General features: G+C 41.7%; 1 protein-coding gene across 5 annotated transcripts in view; it reads left to right on the plus strand.

The window, feature by feature from the left end:
* LRGUK (leucine rich repeats and guanylate kinase domain containing) overlaps nucleotides 1–17,493 on the plus strand; it is a 53,769-nt gene extending 36,276 nt beyond the window's left edge. For 2 of the 5 annotated variants that reach the window (XM_052790258.1, XM_052790260.1), the window contains 6 exons: nucleotides 1,346–1,503; nucleotides 4,248–4,336; nucleotides 10,650–10,757; nucleotides 12,918–12,947; nucleotides 16,093–16,262; nucleotides 16,679–17,493. In XM_052790258.1, the coding sequence (XP_052646218.1) occupies nucleotides 1,346–1,503; nucleotides 4,248–4,336; nucleotides 10,650–10,757; nucleotides 12,918–12,947; nucleotides 16,093–16,262; nucleotides 16,679–16,830 (707 nt within the window). In that variant the 3' untranslated portion in view covers nucleotides 16,831–17,493. Of the gene's footprint in view, nucleotides 1–1,345; nucleotides 1,504–4,247; nucleotides 4,337–4,832; nucleotides 5,142–10,649; nucleotides 10,758–12,917; nucleotides 12,948–16,092; nucleotides 16,263–16,678 lie in introns of those variants that run through there. The other 3 variants (XM_052790259.1, XM_052790261.1, XM_052790262.1) reach the window with 3 other exon arrangements.
* The last annotated feature ends 6,870 nt before the right edge of the window (nucleotides 17,494–24,363 follow it).

Raw genomic sequence — 24,363 nt, forward strand, 5'->3', positions numbered from 1 at the left:
TGCAAGATCTTTTGCTCATGTATTGAGTAAAAATACTGGGAGAAAATAGATAAGTTCTTCTTTTTAAAAACTTTTTATAGCAGAAGTATAATACATTTCAGAGCTGATAACGGTTTGTACTTTCATTAGCAGCTTTCATCCATGGAACTCGGTACTTTACAACTCTTAATTATATCTCACAGCAGACCTGTGGAGTATGTGTTACTATTTGTATTTTACAAATGAGGAAAGGGACATTTATGCAAAAACTGATTATTTGTGATGCTGGGCATCAGAAATCCCACTGAAGTTTTGGCAGTGTGAAGCTCTGCACCTCTGAAGGTTAGGCTCTACTGCTTACTCAGTGTCCAAGTGAGTAGTTTACTGTGCCTGAAACAGAACCCACCAATCTTAAGTTTCATCTCCTCTGATCTTCTGGCAGCTACAAACTAGCAGTATATAGTGGGTAGGCTGAGAGTCATCTGACAACTGTTGAAACTTTTTTATAAAGGCATATACTCAGAAAAATAACTGTATTTAGTATATGAACATGCATGTGGATGGGATGTCTCTTTGCCTCCCATCCTCTGCCTTTGTACATGACTTCTTAGGTTGTGAGCTCTTGTGCTTTGATATGACACACAATACAATTAAACTTTTCTTATGACTGGATTTCTGCAAAGACTGTCATGTACCAATATTTATAAAAATTTTTCTGCGACTTAATTTCATATTTAGATACAATTTTATAGACAGGATAAATCCCATCTTAGAGAACTTTTTCAATTTAAAAATATTTTTTTTTTTTAAAAGTGAGTTAGTTGTGTCTTCAGCTTTCTGGCTCACATTCATGTTTGATTCCAGCAGTGGTGCAAGTCTTTGGATTTCTGTTCACAGAAATTCAGATAAAAAACAGAAGAAAAAGTGCCCTACTCCAGCTCCCCATCGCATTCCAAGTGCTCTGAGAAGGTTACAACTTCTAAGTAGGTAGACTGTAATTAGCTTAAAGGTCATAACAGTGGTGCATATCAGAACATCCATAACAAAATGAGCTCATTTACACATGGTTAAGCACTTTTTTCTAGTCCATTAATGTAGGGGTGGTTTTTTTAGATTTTTCATAACTTTCATTTGCCTCACTATTCAGGGAGGGTAAACTTGTTATGCCTATGAAGTATTTGGAGGGTTTAAAAGCTTTGAGGGAACTGTGTAGTTTATATCCTTTATAACTTTCACAGTTATCTTTTGCGAATCCAGAACTGTGCCAAAAGCCAGCTGATGGTAGTTGCAAATGAGTAGTTTCTGCTTGCTGTAAGCAAAGTGGTGTTCAGAATATTTTTGTTGAGGAGTGTCTTTTCCACACTAGGTTCAAGAATACGGCTCTTGCGAGAGCAAAGATTGTCACCCGGCGGAGTAATTACTGGAACTACTCGGTCTTCATCTGTCAATGAGTTCTTGGACTCTTCTGCCAAAAACTATCCAGGAGGCATCCCGGACAATCTTGCTGCACAACTGGGCTCTGTGGTAAGGACCATTTACCCTAACCTTAGACAGAAATGATAAGTTGTATGCAAAAAATACATGTTAGTCAGACCTTTCTTTCTCCAGAGAAGATTGACTCCTGTTCTCTGGCCATCTTTCATTTTAACAATATATACCAGTTCCCCAAAGTTAAAGGCAGATTGATGAGAATGCGGCAGGTAAACTCAGATGAGAGGACAAGCTGTTGTTTCTGCTCAATTTTACACCAGAATAAATCTGTTGATCCCAATTGATTTCATTCAATTGTGTACTGGTGTAAGGGAGCTGAATATCATCTCTCAGTTCTGCAACAAGATATGAAACTATCCTATTCAGTGGAAATAGTCAGATGCAGTTAATAGGACAATGAAGACTACCTATGAACGCCATCCTGTGGCAGTGGAAAAACTCATTCAGCCGAGCCTTTCAGAGTGTATGCTAGTGATGACTGCCAGAGATCAAATTTAAGCACATTTTCCACCTGCTTTTACTTTTTCAATCAACAGATTCAACAATGTGCTTGGATTTCAAATAACCTCTTGCAACTTCAGCTTCATCTCTCTTTCTTTTTTTACTTCTCCTTAATAGTCCTTTCCCTAAAGGCATTCATTCTCCTTGCAGGCAGTGGGGGAGTTGGGGCTATGAAGCAGATGTGTCTAATGCTCTTTTTATATGACAACGACAGGAGAAAAAGAAAAAGAAAAATGAAAGCTTTAAACTTTGTTCCATTCCAGGGTTATGATGTCATTATGATGAATGATGGCTTGGCAGGCATGACTTGCTGTACAATTTTGGCACTATCTCTGTATTTATAACTACCTCTGATGTTTAGAATTAGTGCTGTAGATGGAGCAAAGTAACAGACCCACCTGCCCCCGTTTCCCAGGCTTTAAAAAAGGCTGTCTTAGGTGTGGAGAACAGTATGATTGTAAAATGGCTGACATAAATAGGGAACCTCCCATATTTCAGTTTTCTGAAATGAAATACCTCTTTTCAAGCCATACAGAATTCAGAACATGTCACAAGTGGTGTTCATTTTCATGTTTCTTTCATCCAAAGGTTTGTTAGTTTAATATGAGAGAGAAGCCAGAATATTTCTTACCTTGGTGGCACTCTGCCATCGCTCCTACCCCAGCAATTTATTTTTCTTACTTTTTATTTTATCTTTTTTATTTTTATTTTGAAAGTTTACATTTTGTCAAGTCAGGGAGAACTGGTTTATGATGAAGGAGGCTATAATTTACCTTGGGTTTAACTTACTTAGTGGCCGCAAGGCTCTCTTTCTTATTAGTGTCCTTGTTCAGTGCTGGTAATACCTTTTTGTTATTTACTGCACTAAGTTTCCAATATATTTTTACATGCAGAGGAAGCTTTACAGCATCAGCTGAAGTGTCAACATAGTAAAACGTTCAAGGTGAAACACAGGTGCCTCTTAGACCATATCTAATGAGAAGAATATAAATATGTCTGTGGCCTTAATGTAAAATTTTGTCTAAACTGTTGCATTTGGGACTGCAAGTGATTTTTGTGCTTTTGGCACCCAAATAATGTGCTGTCACTGCAGTAACCACATTCCACTCCCATCATGTAGAACTGGAAAATAAAAAATATGAAGAAATTAATGCGAATTATCCACAAGCAAAATAAGAAGCAGGATCTGCTGCTCGGGGAAAGACAGCAGATCTGATTCCTTGTAGCCTTATCCCTTGTGAGCATGCCAACCCTGCACTAATTTTGTATGGCTGTAATTAACTATACAAGGTATGAACAGAAAGGTACCTATACCTGTAATCCACACAGAAAAAAAGGTCAGAATTATATCTTTACCAAAAGAAAGCAAAACAAGACACAAGCTCAGTGAGCATCTAAGCAGAGCCTTACTTAGCATAAATAGTGAAGGAAAGTGAAGGAATTCACAATAGTCATAATGTGAGCATTCAGCAGATTAACTATATTCTCTTTCATTGCTCATACCATGACAAAACACTTCCCTTACAAACATGTGATTTAGCTATTAAATTGATAACTATCAATGCCTATCAGTTGATAACAAAGCAGGATTTAATAACTTTGCTCTGTGATTTACATTTTATTTTTTTTAAGCACATGGTAGTGCTGCATTTGTCTGACCTGAGAAATTACATTGTCCTACAGCACGTTAATTAACTCGCCCTTAAAACTCGGGACCACATTTTCCAGTCTGCTGAGATCATAATGTGTTCATTGTACAAAGTCATTTTAACTAACTGAAATTTGCAAAAGGTAATTCCTTCTTTGAGGGGGGAATATTGGTTGATATAGAGTTGGTAAGGTAGGTTTTCTGCATTGCTGGAGCAAGGAGACACTGTATTTAAGATGTAGTGGAGGCAAATTCTTCTGCATTCAGTTCCTTGCTGGTGAAAAGAAGCTTAAGACAACAGCATAGCTAGAATTATCCCTGCTTCTCTGCAGATATTCCTTCCTGCTACACCCTGGCACATTTTGACTACTATGAAGAAATGGAGTTTCACTGGAGATGAAGATCGTAATTTTTCAAAGCCAGCAAGATTTCAGACCAAAATTTGGTTTGTGTAGATTGGTGAATCATATTTAGCACCTCGTTAGTTATAATATTGCTCTGCTATTTCCCCAGAATATATAAATGCATATACTTTAGAGTCTTACCAAAAGAGAGGAATATCACAGCCAGTTAAGTTACCAATATACTTTTAAGTTGCTGTATAAAGTTAGTCGTGTTTCTTTATCAGGAAGAAGCTTCTCTCCAAAGGCGGCGTTCTGCAGCACGTCAGGCTCTGTCAGGGAAGGCACCTAGTGCATGTGTCCAGCTGTTTCAAAGGTAATGTAGAGTGGTTTCAGCCAAGTCCTTTTCAATAAAGTGAAAAATGCCTGTTTAAGATTTCTTCTCCACTGCTTTTAAGGATGAATGATTAGAAATTGTCAGGGATTGCAAATCTCATAGACAACTCTCCTTTCTATCACTTTTAAATCTAGCCCAACAAATATATCACATACTGCCTGTCTTCTGACTTGGGAGTGCAGCAGTCCCAAAATATATATCGAAAATGTATGAGGCAGAGCCATCCACAAGTAACTTGTCTAAAGCTATGAAATTATTATATGTGTCTTCTCTGAGAGAGCAAGAAAGGATCGTTTTTCTGGCAGCTCACAGTCTCTGACATGTTTTTTAGCACTACTAGTAATTAGTGTTGGAAAGTCACAGCCGTGCTCAGCACAAGGTTGTTTGCTGCAGTACATCTTCTGTGGAGATCTCTGTTTAAAGTAGAATTTCTGAGAGCTGATTCTACTTCCTAATTTTTTTTTTTTTTTTTTAGAAAATGGATCCTATCTTGACTGTCTCTCTTCCTTCTTCTTCCTCATAGTCACAGCCCTGCAAAAAAGTTGTTAAAACTCTGTGAATTCAATGTATCTTCTTTGATTGATCCTTTGTAGCACTCCTGCCTTCCCCTGGTGTAAATCTTCCTAACCTAAATTCTTTGCTTGCTTTTCCTACCTGACATGAAAAGGCTCACAGTGTTGACATTTAAAGTATCACATAGGCCTCTAAATCAGCAATCGTCAGAAGGAATAGAAAAGTTCACACCTTTCAGCTCATTTCAGGCCTGTACAAAAGCAGTCACCAGTTGTACATACCAGATGCGTTGATGAGAATCATTCCAATGACAAAGTCTGGAGATTGACTATTTAAAAAAAAAAAAGCAAGAAGGAAGAAAAAACCTACTGAGTTAAACTGTCTCTAGAAAACCAATGGCAGAAGCTTACAGGCAGAGATGCATAATTATGATGCATTTTCCAAATCTTTACTTAGAGAAAAGGTTTTTTTAAGTAGCTGATTCATTCATTTTAAATTATATTGAAATGAGAAGAAAAATGGAAATCAGTGTTTTCTTTTGCTAGATATTTTGGGTTTGTTTTAGTGTTGCAGTGTGAACTGTTCCTCTGAGTCTGCCTTAGTCTGTTGCTCTTTGCTCCCTTTATTCCACTATACTTATTCGCTGGAAGCTGATTTTGGAGTTAAGTATCAGACTGCTTTGGCAGAGCTGTCAGGCAGGTGAGAGAAAATCCTGTCACCCCCAATCAGCATTTGCAATTACTAGGCCTCAAGGGATAGATGCGCTCAGCAGAATTGGAGGCAAGAGTAGACAACACCCCATTCCATGCAAGAGGTTAAGTCAAGAGGTGCCATAAATATGAATGCTATAAAATGGTTGAAATTCTGAGAGAGCATCTAAATCCTGGAATGTAGCAATTAGATAGCGGAGAACCTGGTACGTCATGTAGTCCAGTCCAGCGGCAAGTGTATGGTTGTTCTATTGAGCATGGTTTTTTATACGGAATTGAATCAAGTTTTAAATACCCATAAGAGAGGGGCTTTCACCTTGGAAAAGCTCACCTGGGTTTGATGGATCCTTCGTTCGATATATAACTATGGACCTGGGTCATGAGTGGCTTAAAAGGTTATTGCATGTCATTTTAGCTGGGGTAACCGTCTTTGTGCACACTCTTAGCCCATAGGAAATGTAAGGTCATGTGGCTTTCTTTAGCTTTTATCAAGGACTAAGCAAGGAATGTCTTACACAACACAGTATGTGCAACTGAGATGACACAAGGTAATTCATTATGTCATTATTCATAGTAATATTAGCAGCAGCATCCAAATAATTTTGGGGTAGACTGTTATCTTGTTTTATACCTCTCCATGGTTCATTCTTAAACTATATATATGTTGTAATGTCTTTTCATCTTTCTCTGTAAGTCTATGCTTAGTACATTCAGGAGGGTTACTATAAAGTCTTGCTAATTTGTTAATTGACTCTCAAAATTGATCAGTCCAGAGTATTTCAAGTGTCCCTGCAAGAAGTGCTGGCAAAGAAGACACTACAGCCTGCATCTGAGGCACCGTACTTCATTGTCTCTGCATATGTTGCTCAAAAATTACACCAATCTTTTTGTGCAGCCATTATTGCATTAGATATCTGGGTTCAACATCTCATTTCATTGTTATGTCTAGATCCATCTTGGCTTTAGTGCTTCCCAGATTTCTCTCTCCTATGGAATATCCATGTTTTAAGTTGTTTTCTTTCAAGCTGTATTTTATTTGGAGGTTTTTATTTCTCTTTTTACTTGGCTACATAAATGGGATAGGTCATGCCTGTTTAAAATCCAGTTTTAAAAAACTCTTACTGTCTATTCTTGCTTTAATCTTATCAGCTTTGTTCTGATGAATTTTTATTTAGAACATGATACACCTTTTCTTTATTTTCATTGTCAGCAGCAGTGCATAAATGTACCTTGTCCACTTAATCAGTCTGCTGTTATGTAAAAATATGATTTCTTTCACTGGTAATGCATCCAGCCTTATACAGGGTTTCAGCTGATGAATCTTGATGTAGTAAGCTTGCTGCCATAGCACTCATTGTTGGGGAATACTGCTCCTCTAGAGGAATGAAGAGAAAAGAATATGCACCCCTGCTTCAGTTACTCCAATGTTAAGCCTCACTTTTACTCTGAACTTCCAGTGGAGTTTGAATTGACTGAAGATACAGACTTGTGACTAGGAGAAGCAAGCATGCAATTTGTTCTGTCTGTTCTGGCCCTGGGGAGATGACACCTTGGAGCAAAGTGGGGCGGATAGAGAGAAGGAACTTCGTTAAAGCAGATTAATTTCAAATTGTATTGGGAAATACAAGAGGAAGGTCCATGCTTGCCATGCTGGATGGAGTTGGTATAGAATGGAACTTTGTTCTGAGGGCATTGCAGGTAACCTGAAGCAAAATAAGACAAGTACTTTAAAAAGTAGATGATTATAATTTCAAAAGTACAAATTTTCAAAATATGCAGGTAATTGATTATGTATATTTTTAGCACATAGAAATACCAGGATGATTAGCTAGAAGTTTCTACAATGTCTTGCTTGAATTGAAGATTTTTTTTTTTTTTTAGCTGTTGGACTAGATTTTAATTTATATGAGTAGCTCCATTAAAGTGGTGATTTATTTGAGGATTTGTATCCCGATTTCTGTGGTTGAAAAGGACTATCAGTGCAAAGTAGGGTGTTTTGTGTCCAGACATTTTTTGTCATGCGACAAGGAAGAATTCAGTCACTTCAGTATTTCTTCAGTGGCAGTGCTGGCTCATACACACCTGCCCCTTCCTTTTCTTCCACTACCTGCTCTGTGCTGCCACTGGCTCCAATGTCATACAGCTTAGTGATGAATTAGATAAGGGTACAGATCAGGTTTTGCCAAACAAAAAGGTTGTTTTTTCAGCCAGATCAATTTCACTCACTCTCTGAAGAACCACTTGTGCTGGCATTATGCTGAGAGAGGACTGGGAGTGTAAATAGGTGACTGCAGACCAGAAATCGTAGAGGTCAGAGGCAGCTCAGCTTGCTTTTGAGCAGTGCTACTGCAGAGAATGAGAACTGTAGTTCAGTTAGGAGTGAATCTAAATTCTATGAAATATATGAAACTGATGCCAGAAATGATATATGCAAAAAAGTTCCTGAGGTACTAGATGTTTTGAATTTCTTGTGTATCTGTAAATATTAAAAGATTCTTTAATGCCTAATCTCATCGTTACACATTTTAATCCAGACTGAAATACATTGCTCAATTTTCCTGAGTATGCGTTAGAAAATTTTAAAAGTGGTGTCACACAAGAATCTAACCTATTTTATTTATTGCAACCCCGCAGGGTTATCTACATAAATTTAGATTCTTAAATCCAAATTACTGAAAACCTGGCCTCTTTATTTTTTTGCCTGTGGCTGTGTGCAGGTGTAATTAAAGTCATTTTGATGTCTCATTGCCTAATATAATGTACGGGCAACATTTGGTGGCTTGCTCTGAATAATTTCACTAGTTGTCTGTTTGTTTGAGGATAATAAATAAGGGGTTGGGTTGAAGTCTCGTTCAGATCAGGCCTTTAGCTAATGATTAACTTCTTGATTTTGTCTAAATGTTGCTGAAAGAACTGGAGTAAGCAAGAGCAGGCATCACCGAGAGGAGAATTTATAACATGCAGTCTTGCTTTTCTGAGTTGGAAGAAATCCGTACACTTTACAGTTTCACTGGAGCTCCTTGCCAGAACTGGGAAGAGAGAAGGTCCATGGTCTACCTGTGGTTGAGACACTCTCCTCAGGTTGTATTTGCTTGCTGTAAGCGTAAGATTTGCATGCATGTGGTTGCGTGCATGTCTTGCAGACCCCCTTGTCTAGTCAACCTCTGACTTCAATGTAATTTTGCTTTTCAGTTTTATTCTATGCCCCTGTTAATGACAAAACTAGGACATTGTTCTGAACTACATGGATATGCCTTTTCACAGGGTGCTATTTAACTTCTCCAGCCTGTTCTCCTTTTTTTTTTTTTTTTTTTTTTTTTGCTGGGGCATCCTGGTGCAATTTCAATTACAGTCTGAGCCTCAACACCTATAATGACAGTACAACACTTGAGAGGCAATGTAAAGACGACATTTAGTGCGGAGGTAGAAGGTGAAAAAACATCCCTATAACACCTTTAAATATGCATATTTTTCTTAGCTGTTGGGCGTGTTGGTTTAAGTTTATTTATCAACTGAGATGTAGCTTCTGACAGCGGGTCGCGGGTTCTGAATCCAAACCTTTGCTCCAGGAAGTAGAGTTAATTTTCCTGTGGTGACCCAGTCCTTAGAGGGATGGCCTTGAATCCTGTCTTCAGATTTCTGCTTTGACTTACAACCTCCATTGTCAGGCTGTGTATTTCTGTGCTATATATTGAACAGAGTTCTTTGCTGAGAGATTTTCTTTTCTTTTCTTTTTTAATTTTTTTTATTTCCATGATGTGGATTTACAAGAAATGATTTCTGAGAGCACTCAGCTCTGGGGGCCATTAATGGAATCAGGCCCTTTCTCCTGTGTAATTGTTTCAGATTTTGATCTGAGCCGATAACAAACAAACACCATTACCAGCCTTGAGAGTGAAACAATAACAGCTTGAGGCCTTACACTAGGGAAGCTTTATTTATAGGTATTAATAATAATAAGAAACTAAAGAAAGGGAAATTTAAAGATGAAGAGTAGAAAACCCTTGCTTGCAATGCACAGTGTATTGGGCTAGGGACTGATTCTGAGGAGGAGTGGGAAAAGCCTCATCACTGAAGTACCAGAAGACCTACAGTGGGGAACAGTCCTGCTTTGGCAAGATAAGGAGGCATGAAAAGACAGTTTGAGATTCCAGCCTCTCTGTTCCCTATGGGAAAGTGGCAGTGGTATACTTGCTGTCTTAATGGCCTATGGGTGTCATTGAGGGCTTGATGAAGAACTTAACAGTTTGGGGTTTTTTTTCCAAACTGTAGAAATAAGTCTTCAGAAAAAATATGAACCCTCCTTAAAAACCTAGCTTCTCACATGGAGCAAGCGTTCAGCAGTTGCTACTGCAGTTAAAAATGTTCTTGACAAGCTTCCTAGGGAAACTAGAAAATGGCACACGCAAAAGCTACAGAGGCTCATTGCCCTTAAAAATAAACAGATTCCTTCAGAGTTCAGCTGAGGTGTATTGGTGGGATGGCTCTGGTACAGGGGATAGATGTATGGAATCTTTCAAGAGTTATAATTTTAAGTTCAGCATTTCATTAAGGACCTCTTATGTTTGGCAGTCTTGAGTGCTGCATCTCTTTGGTTTTAGCTCTGTGGTTCAAGTCTATGAATAAAGTAGTGTCAACACTGCAATTACCAGGAATGCTTTTTTTAGGTGTTATGCATGGCAGTGAAGATGAAACTTCTCACCTTGTGAGTTAGTCACAAGTGGTGGGATTAATCTCACCCGATTTTGGGTGTCTTTAATAAAAATGTCTCTATCTGAACAAGTTGCCATACATTGCTCTGTCTCAGTGGAGAGTGATTCATCCAACCTGCTTTAGATCTCTGCTTAAGCTTGAGTTTATTCATACTGTAGCTGCAACTGTTCATCTCCATTGGCTATAAACAGAGCCTGGATTACTACCTACAACTGGTTATTGCTGCTTCTTTCCCACTGGAGATAACGCTCCCCTCCATCTGAACAGGTCTTGTGAACTCACTAAGCACTAATTATGCTGTCACAGTATATAAATGCATGTAACAAGCACTTTATTTTCTTTTTGTATCATTTTAGGGACCTGGCAGTCACTCCTGCACCAAGCAGCTCCCATCAACAACTACTGGAACCAACAATACACACTTCCCAAGACCAGAGCTTCCCCCTGACTAACCCAGAGAGCCGGTGAGTTCAGTTTCTGAGACAGCAGATCATCACTGGGTGGAATGAAGGTTAATGCTGCAAGATCTGAAACCATTTCCCAAGCAAATGCAGTTGTCTCATCTGTTACACCAACAGTCTTATTAAACACATGTCGCTGCAGCATAAAACAAAGTCTTCTCATTCATGGGAATGGTTTCATTAAGACACCATAATTCACAAACACAGAGAGGGAATTTCAAGAGCTTTCTATCAAGAGGATGTTTGAAGGGAAAAAGATGCTGAAAGAAACTTGGTCCAGGTATAGAAAAGCAGAACTTGAGTGATAACTATTGGTTTTTTAAACAAATTTACCAGATATTGCTGTCAGAATTATTTCTCATTCTCTCTTTAGAGGATTACCATAGTTACTGTTGAATACCATTTGGGAGGCTCCGGGTGATATCAGGATGTTCAAATTCATATCTCATCCATGAGACAGCAGACTCCACCAGGATAGTTCTGTAGTGCCTTTACCTTCTCTTAGTATCTCAGCCATTGCTGCTGTGCTTCATATCTTGTCCAGCATCTCTGTTCATGAGTGATGAACATCCTCATTTATTTGTACCACAGCGAAACAGGCTCTGAGGTATGGGAGGGAGACAACCCCTATCTCATTTAAAGCTTGTATAGAGAAGAGGATAGAAGAAGATTTGAAGAGGCTCCATCTTCAGTGTCTTTTAGGCCTTCAGCTATGAAGCGGGCTATATTTTCCTGACTTGCTCTGCAGGTCCGCATTGCCTCTTACAAGATGGCTGTGACTTAACTCTAATGGTCCTGTTCTATAAGTACAGCTGAGCTCTGGCTGCCAACAAGCCTGTCTGCTGTTGTAGCAAGTGACATTGCGGCCTTTCTGTGCAGTATCCTTGATAAGCTTCTTTTTCGCCTCTTCTGGCCATCTGTTGTGATCTTATGCCCAGATGGGATACACAGAAGCAGCCGGATGCCACACAGCATGACCCAGAGAAGCATAACACGCCAGATCCCCCATCCTCACTAGGAAATAGGTGTGCGCTTGTAGCCACGCTCTGCTCACCCTTTGGAACCTACCGCAAAGCTCATCTGAAAGCTGCAGCTTTGAGTGAGCTGATGTCTATGCCGTATGGCTGTTAGTAAACTTGAATTTGATCGTGGGTTCAATCCCATGTCTGATATCTTGTTCTCATTCCCTACAAACCAACGTACCTTTCCTGCTGTATTTAAACATACCATACCATGTATTTTTCACCTGTATGTTTTCACATCTTTTAAAAATCACTGTTAAATAACCTCCTAAACACACATTAGGCAGCTTTTCACATCAAGTCAGACCGATGAAAAATGCTGAGCATCTTTATAAGATTTCAACCCTTTCACTTCATTCCTCATCTATTAAGCAGAATTCTTAGCTAAACTTGCTGTTGAAAAAAAATCTCAGCATTCCTTTTATATCCTAGAGAGACTGCCAGTTCCCTCTGTGTGATGTACTACCTGCCACTGTAATTACAAGTAGTTAATTAGCATGCTGTAAAAAGGTTGAAACCGTAGGCCTCTGCAGATTCATTTGTCCTGAGTATTTGTGCCATGGTGGAGTGTGCTGAAAGGGGAACAGAGTGAGCGTATGAGAGAAACTGAGTGCGTAATAGGTTGCAGAGGGATTATGCATCATCTGTCCTTACCAGTAAGAGGCAAGACCTGTAACTCAAATGAATGTGAAGCTATGATGAGTTGTAAAGGTCTTACCCTTCACATATGGGAATAAATATGTCTTTCCACTCCACCACATTTTGGTGTTTTCAGTTTAGCAATGTTTTCACTTAGCACTGTTAATAACACAGTGGGAAAACAACTGTGAGGAGAGAAAAAGCAAACTGCTAATCTGATTCATTTTCTGTGCATGCATCATGGCCTACAGCAAAATTGTATAGAGTCATGTTGTCAAATCCTTTTCCAAGGGAAATATGGAAAGTTTGGAGGAAATCTGCTTATAGGTGTGATTGATGGAAATGCTGTTGTGTAGATGCATTTGAAATATTGGTGAGAAAAATCCCACATTTCTGAAGTATTATAGTAAAGCCTGTAGTGATTTTGTTTGAATATTGAGGTGGTTTAATATTTTCTTTTTCTTTCTCTCCAATTTTATGCTTTCAACATTTGGCATGGAAGAAAGAATAAACTAAAAAAAGCCATCAAGGGGTAAGAGCATGAATGTATTGACCTCCAGGCAGAGTTAATGAAGGAAATACAGTTTTCCAAGATCAGGGACTACCAATTAGTCTGATATGTCACTGGGCAACAGGTGTCCAGATCCCAAATTTTTTGCATTGTTTCTCAAATCTGGCAGTTTTTATTTAAGCTTGAGCTGTGGTGGAAACAGCATCATTATTCTTCAGGTCACTAATACTTGGTGGATTCAAGTCCTGCAGTTGTTCTGTTACTTCTGCTCTACAAGTAAAATAGATGATCCTGATTGCATTTACTCAAGAGTGAAAATTAAAGGGTTTGTTTGGACGTCTGCCCACTGACCTGCAGTTTTCAGCAGGACAGTTTCTAATTACATCCGTGGCTTCTTTTCTTTGCTAAGACCATAGGTCTTCTCCTTGGACAAAACCTATGATGACCTAGTCTTTCCTGATTTCACAAAAGAAAACACCATGTTAGTTTCCATGGACTTTTGAAGTCTTCTGCTGGAGGCTGAACTCTCCCACACATGAAAGTGGGGATTTTTTTTGCCTGAGGTTCCATTTGTTTTCACTCATAGGCTTAAACAATTTATCATTGCCTTTGGTGAGTAGCAGTCCTTTAGGGCAATCTATCTTACAACTGTACTTTAAAGGGCTGCTACTCGCCGCAGGCAATGATAAATTTTTAGGTCCCTGTCTGCTGTATTTCATTACTCACTTTTACCAGTAGCGGTGTTTGTAAGGCTATTGAAACGATGTGGTTACAGCATAACAAGGGGAGGAGAAGAGAAGAGAGGAGTGGCAAAATATACTGAGTTGGAGAGTAGAAACTTCTTAATCTGTTACTGTACCTTCGTTATTTGCTAGTTTGAGGGTGGAGTAAACCTCACCTACCATTGACCAGTGCATTTAACAAAGAACTGTCTGAAATATTTAATTGCACATCCCCATTCCTGCCAAACACAATCAAATGAAAAATACCCATCAACTGAAATATTATGATATCATGTGCAGTGATATATGTTAGGGTTTGCCAGTCCAGTGCAACCATAATCTAAACAGTATCTATAGCAGTCCAGTGCTTTACTCCTCAACTCATTACTAACACATTTTGTATTTAGTGCACACAGAATCCATTTATCTCATTACTCCATGGGGTGATACTGGGGTTTTTTAAGCTTCCTATTTTTCATTTCTTTTCCATTTAGCTGACTGGGAAATTTTACTAGAGGGAAAACATTAAAGTCAGGACACATGCCTGCTTCACCTATAATAGTTCTCTGTTCTGTGCTAAGGCTGTCAGGGAAGGACAAAAGATAAGTTATCCAAACTCATTTACAGGTCACCTGGCAAAAGCACAGAGGAGAGGTAGGCTCTCAGCTCCTGTGCCCCACCACTCCCAAATACCTTGGACATCTAGATGGCAGAGACCTCATAAGCTCTAGTTTTCCACTTATTTTTTATGTTATTCTCATTGAGTAGTTTTACAAGAACCCTTAATTAAATTAAATATTTCCTGTGACGCTTGTACTAGAAAAGCCTGGGTGCCTACTTTCCCTTGGTAGCCACTGCCAAGTGGTATGTAAATTATTTCCCACAGTTTACTTTGTCTTCTGCCCTTTAAGAAAAGGAAAGCTGGGGAGAAGGGCAATGGAAGATTTTTTTGAGCACCTTAGAATGCTGGATTTTAATATAGTACATTCATGTAGTTGCAGCTAGAGATCCACAGAGGGTTAATTCTAACTATATGATACCTATTTTTAGCCTTTATTTGTAGGCAAATGTGTGACTATGTTCTCTGAAGCAAAAGCAGTAGTCAGCCTTTTAGAAATTGGAATAGATGTTGTTGAAGAGTCCAAGCTGTTGTTTATACTGAGCCTGATTTTACTACTCCTAGTAATTTCTTATCCCTACCACAGTTATGTGTGATATGTATTACAGGCAGCTAAAATGAGATTACGACTAGGGTTAAGCACTTGGCTAGAGCATTCAGTGTTTGATGAGCAACCTTGGATGTAGTGGACCTCAGAGGAAGACACAAGCACTCAGTACAATACAGGATATAATATTCCTTTACCTTGAAGGAAATGGCAAAATTCTCATAGACTTCCACAGTACATCTAGTGACAAGATAATTACCTGTTTCTTATGGGAGTACCGCACTGTGTTTTATCTCATTATTCGTGATCCCTTCTTTTTATTGTATGGATTTATTAAAACACCACTGAAATACTTACTTTCTTTTCCCCAGAACACTGTAATCACAGTATTCTCGCAAGCTAAAATGCTCCTTGCAAGAATTACAGGATGAAATTCTTTTGGCCTGCACCATGGATAAGGTCAGGGTGGATAATCTTTGAACTTCCTTCCAGATTCATAAATCTATGAATTGGTTTCTCTCACCTAGACTAGAACAGTCCTTTCTGTATGAAGAGAGACATTATGAAATGTCTTAAGCATTGCACCAGAAATGTATTACAGTTTTGCATTAAATAGGTAGTTATTGATCTCTCCATATCAATCAAGGCCTTTTCCTTACTTTTCTTGAAGTAAATTGATAGTATATAGACGGAAATTGGAAGCCTTTATCAGAACAAGCTACAACATGGTTGTTATCATTTTCAGGGTCTCAGACCACTCAGGCTTTGGCTTTGACTAGATTTTCTGCAAGAGACGTAACAGGTCAGAGGTGCCTTGGGTACTACTCACTGGTAAATGGCTGTTCATGGTCTATGTTGTCACTGGGGTACTACAGAAACACTTCTTTTCAAGGCAATTCCTGTTTTCTTTTACTCACCAAGAAGAGAACATTGTCTGCAGTGCTGAACCACAGATTTGAAAACAAGGAGCTCTGAGTTCTGATCTCAGATCTGAAGCTGATGCACTGTGTGGCATGAACCTCTTTATTGAACCTGTCTGTGTGAGTGATTAATTAAATCAATAAAGGAAAATTGAGAGAGGTAGTAGTTGTGTTTGCTAGCACTAGAAATTTTGAGAGAATTGTAATGTGTGAAAAAGCTTTGTGTAACTGATAAGTACTGGATTTCTTTCTGACTTTGACTGAGTTGTGTGACTGCAACATCAGTAATACTGTCAGACCTGGTGCATATGCTTTTTTTTATTGCTATTTTAAAGCATGAATCATTTTCCCCTCTCAGCTCCAGAGAATCTGGTCCTGCTAGTGGACGATTTCTAATCTCAGCTGGTACACATGCTGCTGAAGGTCTGTCGGTTCAGACCCCTGTTCCCCATGCTCACCTTACTGAAGAAGCCAAAGCTGAACATCAAGAGCCAAGAGGAGCTGAAAATAGAGTGGATAGATCGAAAGGTTTGAACCGTATTCCAGTGTAACTGTTTTGCTCAGGCTGTGTATCTTACTGTAATGATAGTAGCTTTATTTGGGTGACAGGGCAGCTTATTCGTGCTGCTGGTAATGACACTCTTATAAGCCGCAATGTTACGATCTGGCAGAATCATTACAGTGTGAATGCAACATACTCAATACAGGAGCTTTCTCTCAATGAACTTTTGGAGAAGTTAAAAATAGTGACTGCTTAGGCATAAAGTTGCTCTTCCATATATGTATGAGGTAGAGCAGTCACTAGATTACCTGAAGATATTACTCTTCTCCCACCCCCCAAAACACTGGGTTTTCAGCTGCAGATATGCATTGTAGTAAATTTTGACTTTTCATTGAAATAAACACCTCCTTAGTGCTTCTTCACTTACTTATAATTTCTGCAGAGACTGAACTCCTGAGTGACAATCTTCAAAGAAAAAACAGCAAGTCCAAGACTGGTTCTTCTCATGTGCCTCAGCTCATCGACTGGCCAGGCTCTCACCCCAAACCTGTCCTCCCTCCAATCCCATCTGGGCGGAAGAGGACCAACCCTTGATGGCCACTACTAACCAAGTCTTTCTCATGATGACACTGAATCTTTCTGTCTAATGGGAACACTGATTTTGATACATTTCTCTTCAACAAAGCAAAGTCTATCAAATAGTCTATCAAATATTATTTCTAAATCCATTTCTGATTAACTCTCCCCCAAAAGTTATTTATTTATAACTTTATTAAAAAGTAATTTCTGTACTTCCCAAAGTTAGAAATTATTTCCCCAGGCAGTCTCAGCTGGGAAATGGTGTAGATTTTTTCCTAACAAACACCCACATGACCATATCTTCCATTAATTTCTCTCTTTCCTACCCCTCCTATATTATAGATTTAATTGAGGTGTGGAAGCATCAGGGCCTCTGATAATATTGTCTCTATTGTAGGACTAGTGAATTATTTTGAGGAGGGATTTTGTGAAATGTTCAGAGTTAAGTTGGGAGTGAAAACTAGTTCCAAGTCTTTCTTTTTTTAATAAAGTGTGTTTTTTTGAAGGGATGAGACATAATTCTTTGATTTGCAAGTGTATTTAAACAACCTAGTAAGGAGTCATCAGAAAAATTAGCACAATTTTTGAGAACTAGCGGAAGCTGTAAGTAGTATATGAAGATTTGTTTTTCTGTATGTGGAGCAGAGCTCTGACAAGTAAATAAAACTCTTGAGTTAATGCTTGTCCTGATTAATTTTCATTACCATCTACTTGCCGAACAGATAGCAGGGCCCCTTTGCCTGAGCAGCTTCCCCCAAGGAGGGGCATTTGCTATTCGTATTACAGCGTGGGTCCTCAGAAGACGACGTGACTTGTTGCCGCAGTGTGGAGTCATGTCCATGGAAGAGCTCTGGTTTACCTCACCATGCATGTTCGCAATGTGGCCAAGGGTTTTTGTTGATTAAATAGGATGAACTGAACTAAGCAACACAGCTCATGGTGAGTAATGGATAGATTCAGATAGCCTGACCTTAAATTCCAGTGAAGCCTGTAAAACAACTCAGCTTTTTATTAAGCAGTTTCCTTTCCATATAACAGCTGGCTGTGTCCTCAAGCTGAAGAACAACAGCTCTTCCAAGGCACCAGTTTTTTATCATTGATTTTGGCAGAACAAAAAGCAAGGCTGCTCCGTGGCCTGGGTTCAGGAGGAGTTCAGGCAACCGAAGCCGCAGTTTCAACCTTAGTGAGTTTTTTGCCAAGGCAGTTCAGCGAGGTGGGTACCTGACTGCCACTGAATAACTACCTACCCTCCACAGTTTCTTCAGCAAATCCCACAGGGCTCTCCACGGCTGCTTTGCCTCCATAAATATCTTTGCAGAAGTTGGTCTGGCTGTTACAGCTGGCTGCATGGTTGATTGACATGGATGCTGATGAGTGTATCAGTTTTTGCTGTTTTACAGGTGATAGTAGTTTTGCCAGTGTCGTGGTTAATGAATACGTACAAGGTACCTCATGGTTTGTACATAGCAGGGCCAGGGGTGATCACACCTCCTCGCTTAAATGGGGAAGGTAGTACAGTCAGAGCAGATAAATCAGGTTTTTTCCTGGACTCTAAAATAAAAACCCGTGTTTAGGCCTCTGCTCTGCGTTGCAGTCTGGGTACATGCATATGTCTGGAAAATAAGGGCAGTGGGTGTTGGGTGATACCCCAGTCAAGTCAGTGTCTCTTTTGCTTCCATTCCTGCCCAGTTCTCCAAGCCAAGACCACTTCCACATTCAGCCCCAGCTCTCCACTCTTCCCTTGGAGCGGTTACTCCCTTGTGCGTAAAACAGAACAAAACGTGACGAATTATCCCTGAATTGTACTGAATTTCCTCTGTTTGAAGTGTGCAATCCTGCAAAAGCCTTGTACATCTTAAGCGAGTGAGCACAGTGATTCAAACTACTCATATTTACAGGAACAGTCTTAAACGTTCAGCTCCCCAGTGCAGGAATTGTATCTCTATTTTGATTATATAGAGCTGAGCTGAGTACAGGTGGTGTATAAATATGTTACTATTATTTCCCAGCTGTAAAAAGAAATGATTTGTTCTTCTGTGATCAGGGTATTGGTTAGCTTACTTGCATTTGTATCAGACAGTAACATTTGAAGAGAATCTCCTATTTTGCCATCAGTTCTTGGGCCCTGAGCTTTCAAATACTTCCAAGTGTGGCACGTTCGGTGGGGTTACACGTGTGGTCCAGGGGATAAGGACCTTGCATGGAAGTAGGACATAGGATTTTAAAAATACCAGGCAGAAGCTGATTTTGCTGAAGTAAATTCAGCAAAATATTCAGTTTCTTGCCTTTCCTCCCTAAGCTTTTACTGCCATACACTCTCACTTGCTCTCTTCCCACTCCCCAGCAGACCACAGATCGAATTGCTAACTCGATTTACGAGGTTCCCAAAAATAACTGCATTATGCTGACCTGCCCTCTGTCTACTGCACCCCGAAGCTTGGAACATCTAGCCAAGTTTCAAGGCAGAAGTGCCGTTGGATTGCCGATATGTAATATTTACATTTCATTTAGCAGATTGTGAAGCTTTGCAGTTCGTTGTTTTTAGTTTAGAGCGTTTATTTTTGGCTGAAAGTACAGAACTTGTAAGTTGGTGCCTATATATTTATAGACTGGCAGATAAAAGCGGGGCTGTTTCAGGGAACTCTGTTTTTATTGGCAGGAAGCGTGTTTGGATTACAGCAGAGTAACACCTTAAGTTAGTCATAGTCAAACAAGTCTCGGAGTCTTGAGTTTTACAGAGGGGAGTATAACAAGCTGTTTAATTTCCCTTTTTTAAATTAAACATTCAACGTTCAATAAAATCAGTAACTGTGGTCGCTGCCTTGTGAATGCAAATGGCTTTACCAGCCGGAGGATGTAGCTGCGTGCTTATCACACGTGCTGTGTCCTAGCCCTGTGTTACACATCAGTAAATCAAGGCAGAGAGACATTCCAATAATTTGTGTTACCATCTCATGCGTTTTTTTACAGGAACTGGGTCAGAACCCAGGAGTCCTGCGTCTCTGCTCGAATGCCGGGTCTTTGAGGTGAAGCTGAAAAGACTGTGCTTATGCACAAGTGTTTCGGGAAGTCAAGGGCAACTGTTTTATCCTGATTCCTCCCCCCAGGCCAGTAGGAATGTGGTAGGAGTTACAACGCAGATGCTGTAGGACAAGGAGCTGCTGAATTAAGGAATGATGGGTTTATTAGACATAAGGGGACGGTGTTTTAATACAGACCTGTGCCTGAAGGAGAGGATATGAAGTTTGCTAGCTAAAAGTTTGATGCACAGCTCAGTGAAGACTTCCAGGGGCTGCAGAATAGGTCCATAAATAGCTGCTCCTGCAAATCTGCTGAGCGTGTAGAGTGCTGAAGGCCAAGATGCTCCACAGATGATCACAGAGTGCATAGGCAGCCAGGGCAACCTGCTACTGGCTCAGTAGAAGATGAGAGCAGCAGATACGTGGCGGCTCGCGTTCTCCAGCACCCCTCCCCAAATCACTAGCTGTATTAAAAAAAAAAAAAAAAAAGTGGCTGCAAAATGATTTGGTTTGGTACTCTGACCTTCATCTCCCTGCCTCCCTCCTCTGCTAAACCCACTGATAAGGGCCCTAGAAACCCTAGAAGCTGGAAACCACTGGCAGAGGTTTGACTTGCTGGTGAGACCACTGCAAGAGCAGCTACACCTTTTTATTTTATTTTTTTAAAACATGTTCTGGAAACAGATGGGAATAGTTTCCAGTATTTCTCTGCAGAGCATGCACATCCATTTCTAAAACTACCTTCCTGAAGCACCACGTCATGTCCCAGCATTGTCTGGCTGCCCAGCTACCTCTGCCTGCTCCCTCGGGAGCTTGTCTAACTGAATATGCTGTATAATATGCTGCTAATTTGGCAGCTGTCAAAATGAATTATAATTTTTTTAACAGTGCTGCGCTGGGGGCGAGGACAGTTGCCGCTCAGCGTGATTACACCAACTGCCCGTGTTTCTCTTTGCATCCCTGACTCAAGGGAGACCTGGTGAAGGCCTTGAAGAAGACCCATCGGATCTTTCCCTGGTCTCACCCCACACTTCTAGTGTAGCTTCAACAGCTCCAGCCCTGAAAACTGCTTTGCCTGTCCATTTACCAGTTGTTACTTCCATCGCCAGCCGCATTTGGAGTCACTTACCCTCTCCCCATGGTCCGCAGGGTTGGAGCTCAAACAAGTGTCCCTTGGTACAGAGTCAGCCCCTGGGGTGCTCAGCGCTGCAGACCCTGCGTAAGCTCTCCACTAAATCTTGCTTCTTGGACATACCCTTTCGGTAACCCTAACAAAATATTTCAAGCTTCTGAGATATTTTCTTCTGCCTCCTGTAAGGTGGAGCGAGGGGAACCCTTGTAGCTGAGGCTGAATTTCATTTTCCTGTGGGGAGGATGAGGAGGAGGCGGCTCCTACATTCTTATCATTCGTGCTTTTCCCTGCTCATACCTCAGAGCAAGTAGGAGCACGAAGGTGTAAATCAATGTCCATCAGGGAGCATGAAGGCTCCACAGTGAAAAATCCCCTATGCTGAGGGTCCTTCCAGAGAGGAGATCTCCTCTGGAGACCCACATCTCCATTCCCCCGTGCTTTTCTGGCTGGTAACAGCACAGAGGCTCACAGCAGTTAGCCCCTGCCTGGAGCGGATGGAATGGCATCATAAATCCTCCAGCAGGAGAAGGATGGTTTCCCCTATGGTGGAGACTATGTGGGGTTCAAAAGGAGCCAGGAGTGGTATTCCTTGCACTAACCCCGTGCTTTGGGGCTTCCATTAGTCAACTGCGGGGACTAGGAAGGACCATGGTCCTCCCCTCCCCTTATCTGACCTGATATTTAGTTGACTCCCAGCGTTGCACTCCACCTTCCTCCGAGGCAGGGCGTGATGCAGCGCTCCCCACGCCAAGCGCCTGCGTTTCGTGTGATTGCACCCAGCTGATACGATCTCAGGCCACCTGAAACACAGCTAGTGTGCGGCCGCGCACCTTCGCGACCAGCCAGACTCCACGCGCCGCGCCGTCTTCCAGGCTCTCAGAATGGAGATCTACCAACAAGCCAGCAGCCTTGGCGGATGGAGGGGGTTGGGGTATTTCTTCCTCTTCTCAAGGGTTGAAGCAGCCACCAGCTCAGCAGGAATGATGCTCCAGGGATTGCTTTCTCCCCTCCTGTCCTGATGGAAGACACCTCTGCTTTTTTTAGGTCCCTCTGCAATGCCCACTTTCTCTGCAGCGGTTCAAGTGTCACCGCTGTGTCATGCTTTGGGCAGCATCTGCTTTTTGCCCTCTGAAGAGGGGACCAAGCTACCAGCCCGGGGACTGTTTCCACTCGTGCAATTTTGACCACCCAGGGTCTTTCTGGCGGCCCAAAGCAGGGATAACCCCTCATCTTCACATGCAAGACCACCGGCATCTTCCCAGCAGACCCGATGTCACCTCCCCCTCCCCTGGCTGGTCCCCAGCACCTCCTACTTGTGAAATGGGGCCACGATGCTCCCTGCTTTCCCTTCTCCCTCTCAGGCTGGAAAGGGGTAAATTAACTGTCCCCTTCCTCTGTGCTGAGGTCCTTTGGTCAAGGCAGGGTCGGTGCATCCATCTTCCAGCTGCTCAGTGAGAGAGGGAGGGCGAAGGGTGAAAGCTGGCTGGTTATTACTGTATGGAAGTGGAAAAATAATAATAAATGCTAAGAATTTCCAGCAAACTTTGGAGAGCTGTCAAAGAAGGAAGGGTGCCAGCAGAGACCTGAGAGCCTGGGCCACGCTGGAGGCAAAAAAAATGGTTCTGTATCCTCTGAGCGCTTCCCCTCCCAAATTTCCCCTGTCAATAAATCTCACCTTCTTGCCCTCTTGGGCTCCAGCTGCTGATTTATGATTGCTATAATGAAAGACACTGAACAGAAATGAACTGTGTGGCTCCAAGTGATTTACAGAGACATCTTTATCCCTCTCCTGCCCCTTTCATTTAATTTAGTGGTGGGAGCAAGTTTTTTACACCTTGGAATTGACAAGGATTTCATTGTGTTTCCCAAAGGAGTTCAAGGCTTTCCCTCTCACTTCAATAAAAAAAAATATCCCTTGTTTCTCTCCAACCCACCATGGTGAGCCGGGCTGTGACGTGCCAAGGAAAGATTGAAAGCATTCATATAATCATAGAATCATGGAACGGTTTGGGTTGGAAGGGACCTTTAAAGGTCACCTAGTCCAACCCCCCCCGCAATGAGCAGGGACACCTTCCACTAGATCAGGTTGCTCAGAGCCCCGTCCAACCTGACCTTGAATGTTTCCAGGGATGGGGCATTGACCACCTCTCTGGGCAACATGGGCCAGTGTCTCACCACCCTCACAGTGAAGAACTTCTTCCTTACATCTAATCTAAATCTGCCTTCTTTCAGTTTAAAGACAATACCCCTCATCCTATCACTGCCCTCCCTGATAAAGAGTCCCTCCCCATCTTTCCTGTAGGCCCCCCTTTAGGTACTGGAAGGCTGCAATAAGGTCTCCCTGGAGCCTTCTCTTCTCCAGGCTGAACAACCCCAACTCTCTCAGCCTGTCCTCATAGGAGAGGTGCTCCAGCCCTCTGATCATCTGCATGGCCCTCCTCTGGACTCGCTCCATGGTCCATGGGGATCGAGAGCTCTTGAGCTCTATGGAAAGCATCCCTAAAGATCCGCCAGCTCTGTTCTGCTCCCTTGGCCCTGAGGGCAGTTTCCCAGGGGGTCCCATTGACTAACTCCTTGAACAGCTAGAATTTTGCTTTCCTAAAATTCAGGGTCCTGACTTTACTCTTTGCCTGACCCATATCCCTCAGGACTGCAAACTCCACCAGTGCATGATCACTGCAGCCCAGGCTGCCTCCAATCTTGACGTCACTGATGATTAGCTCACTTGCATTGATGACCATCAGGTCCCGTATCACATCCCCTCTGATAGGGCTATTACCTGGCTTAAGAATTGATCCTCAATGCATCCCAGGAGTCTCCGGGATTGCCTACAGCTCACCGTGCTACTTTTCCAGCAGATATCGGGGTGGCTGAAGTCCCCCAGCAGGACGAGAGCCTGTGAGCGCGACGTCTCCTGTAGCTGGGGTAAGAAAACTTCGTCAATAGGCTCCCCTCCATCGGGCAGCCCGTAGTAGACACCAACCACAAGGTTCCCTTTGTTGCCCCAGTCTCTGATTCCTACCCATAAGCTTTCAACCCGCTCGTGGCTATTTTTCAGAGACAGCTCTTCACAATCGATCCATTTCTTGATGTAGAGGGCAACCCCCCCGCCCCTCCTTCCTCGCCTGTCCCACCTGAACGTCCTGGAGCCACCGATAGCCGCACTCCAGCCGTGGGATTTGTCCCACCGAGTTTCAGTAACGGCAACTAGGTTGTAGTTTTCTAGCAGCACGGTGGCTTCCAGCTCCTCCTGTTTGTTGCCCACGCTGCCTGCATTGATGTAGAGGGACTTCAGCTGGGCTGCCGGCCGGGTCAGCTGCTTAGAGGAACACCCCTTAATTCCTTGGAGGTATTTAACTGGTGTTTCCCTGTTGGCTCCTATTACCTCAGGAGCCC

Source organism: Harpia harpyja, chromosome 6 (genome assembly GCF_026419915.1).
Source record: "Harpia harpyja isolate bHarHar1 chromosome 6, bHarHar1 primary haplotype, whole genome shotgun sequence".
NCBI classification, from domain to species: Eukaryota; Metazoa; Chordata; class Aves; order Accipitriformes; family Accipitridae; genus Harpia; species Harpia harpyja.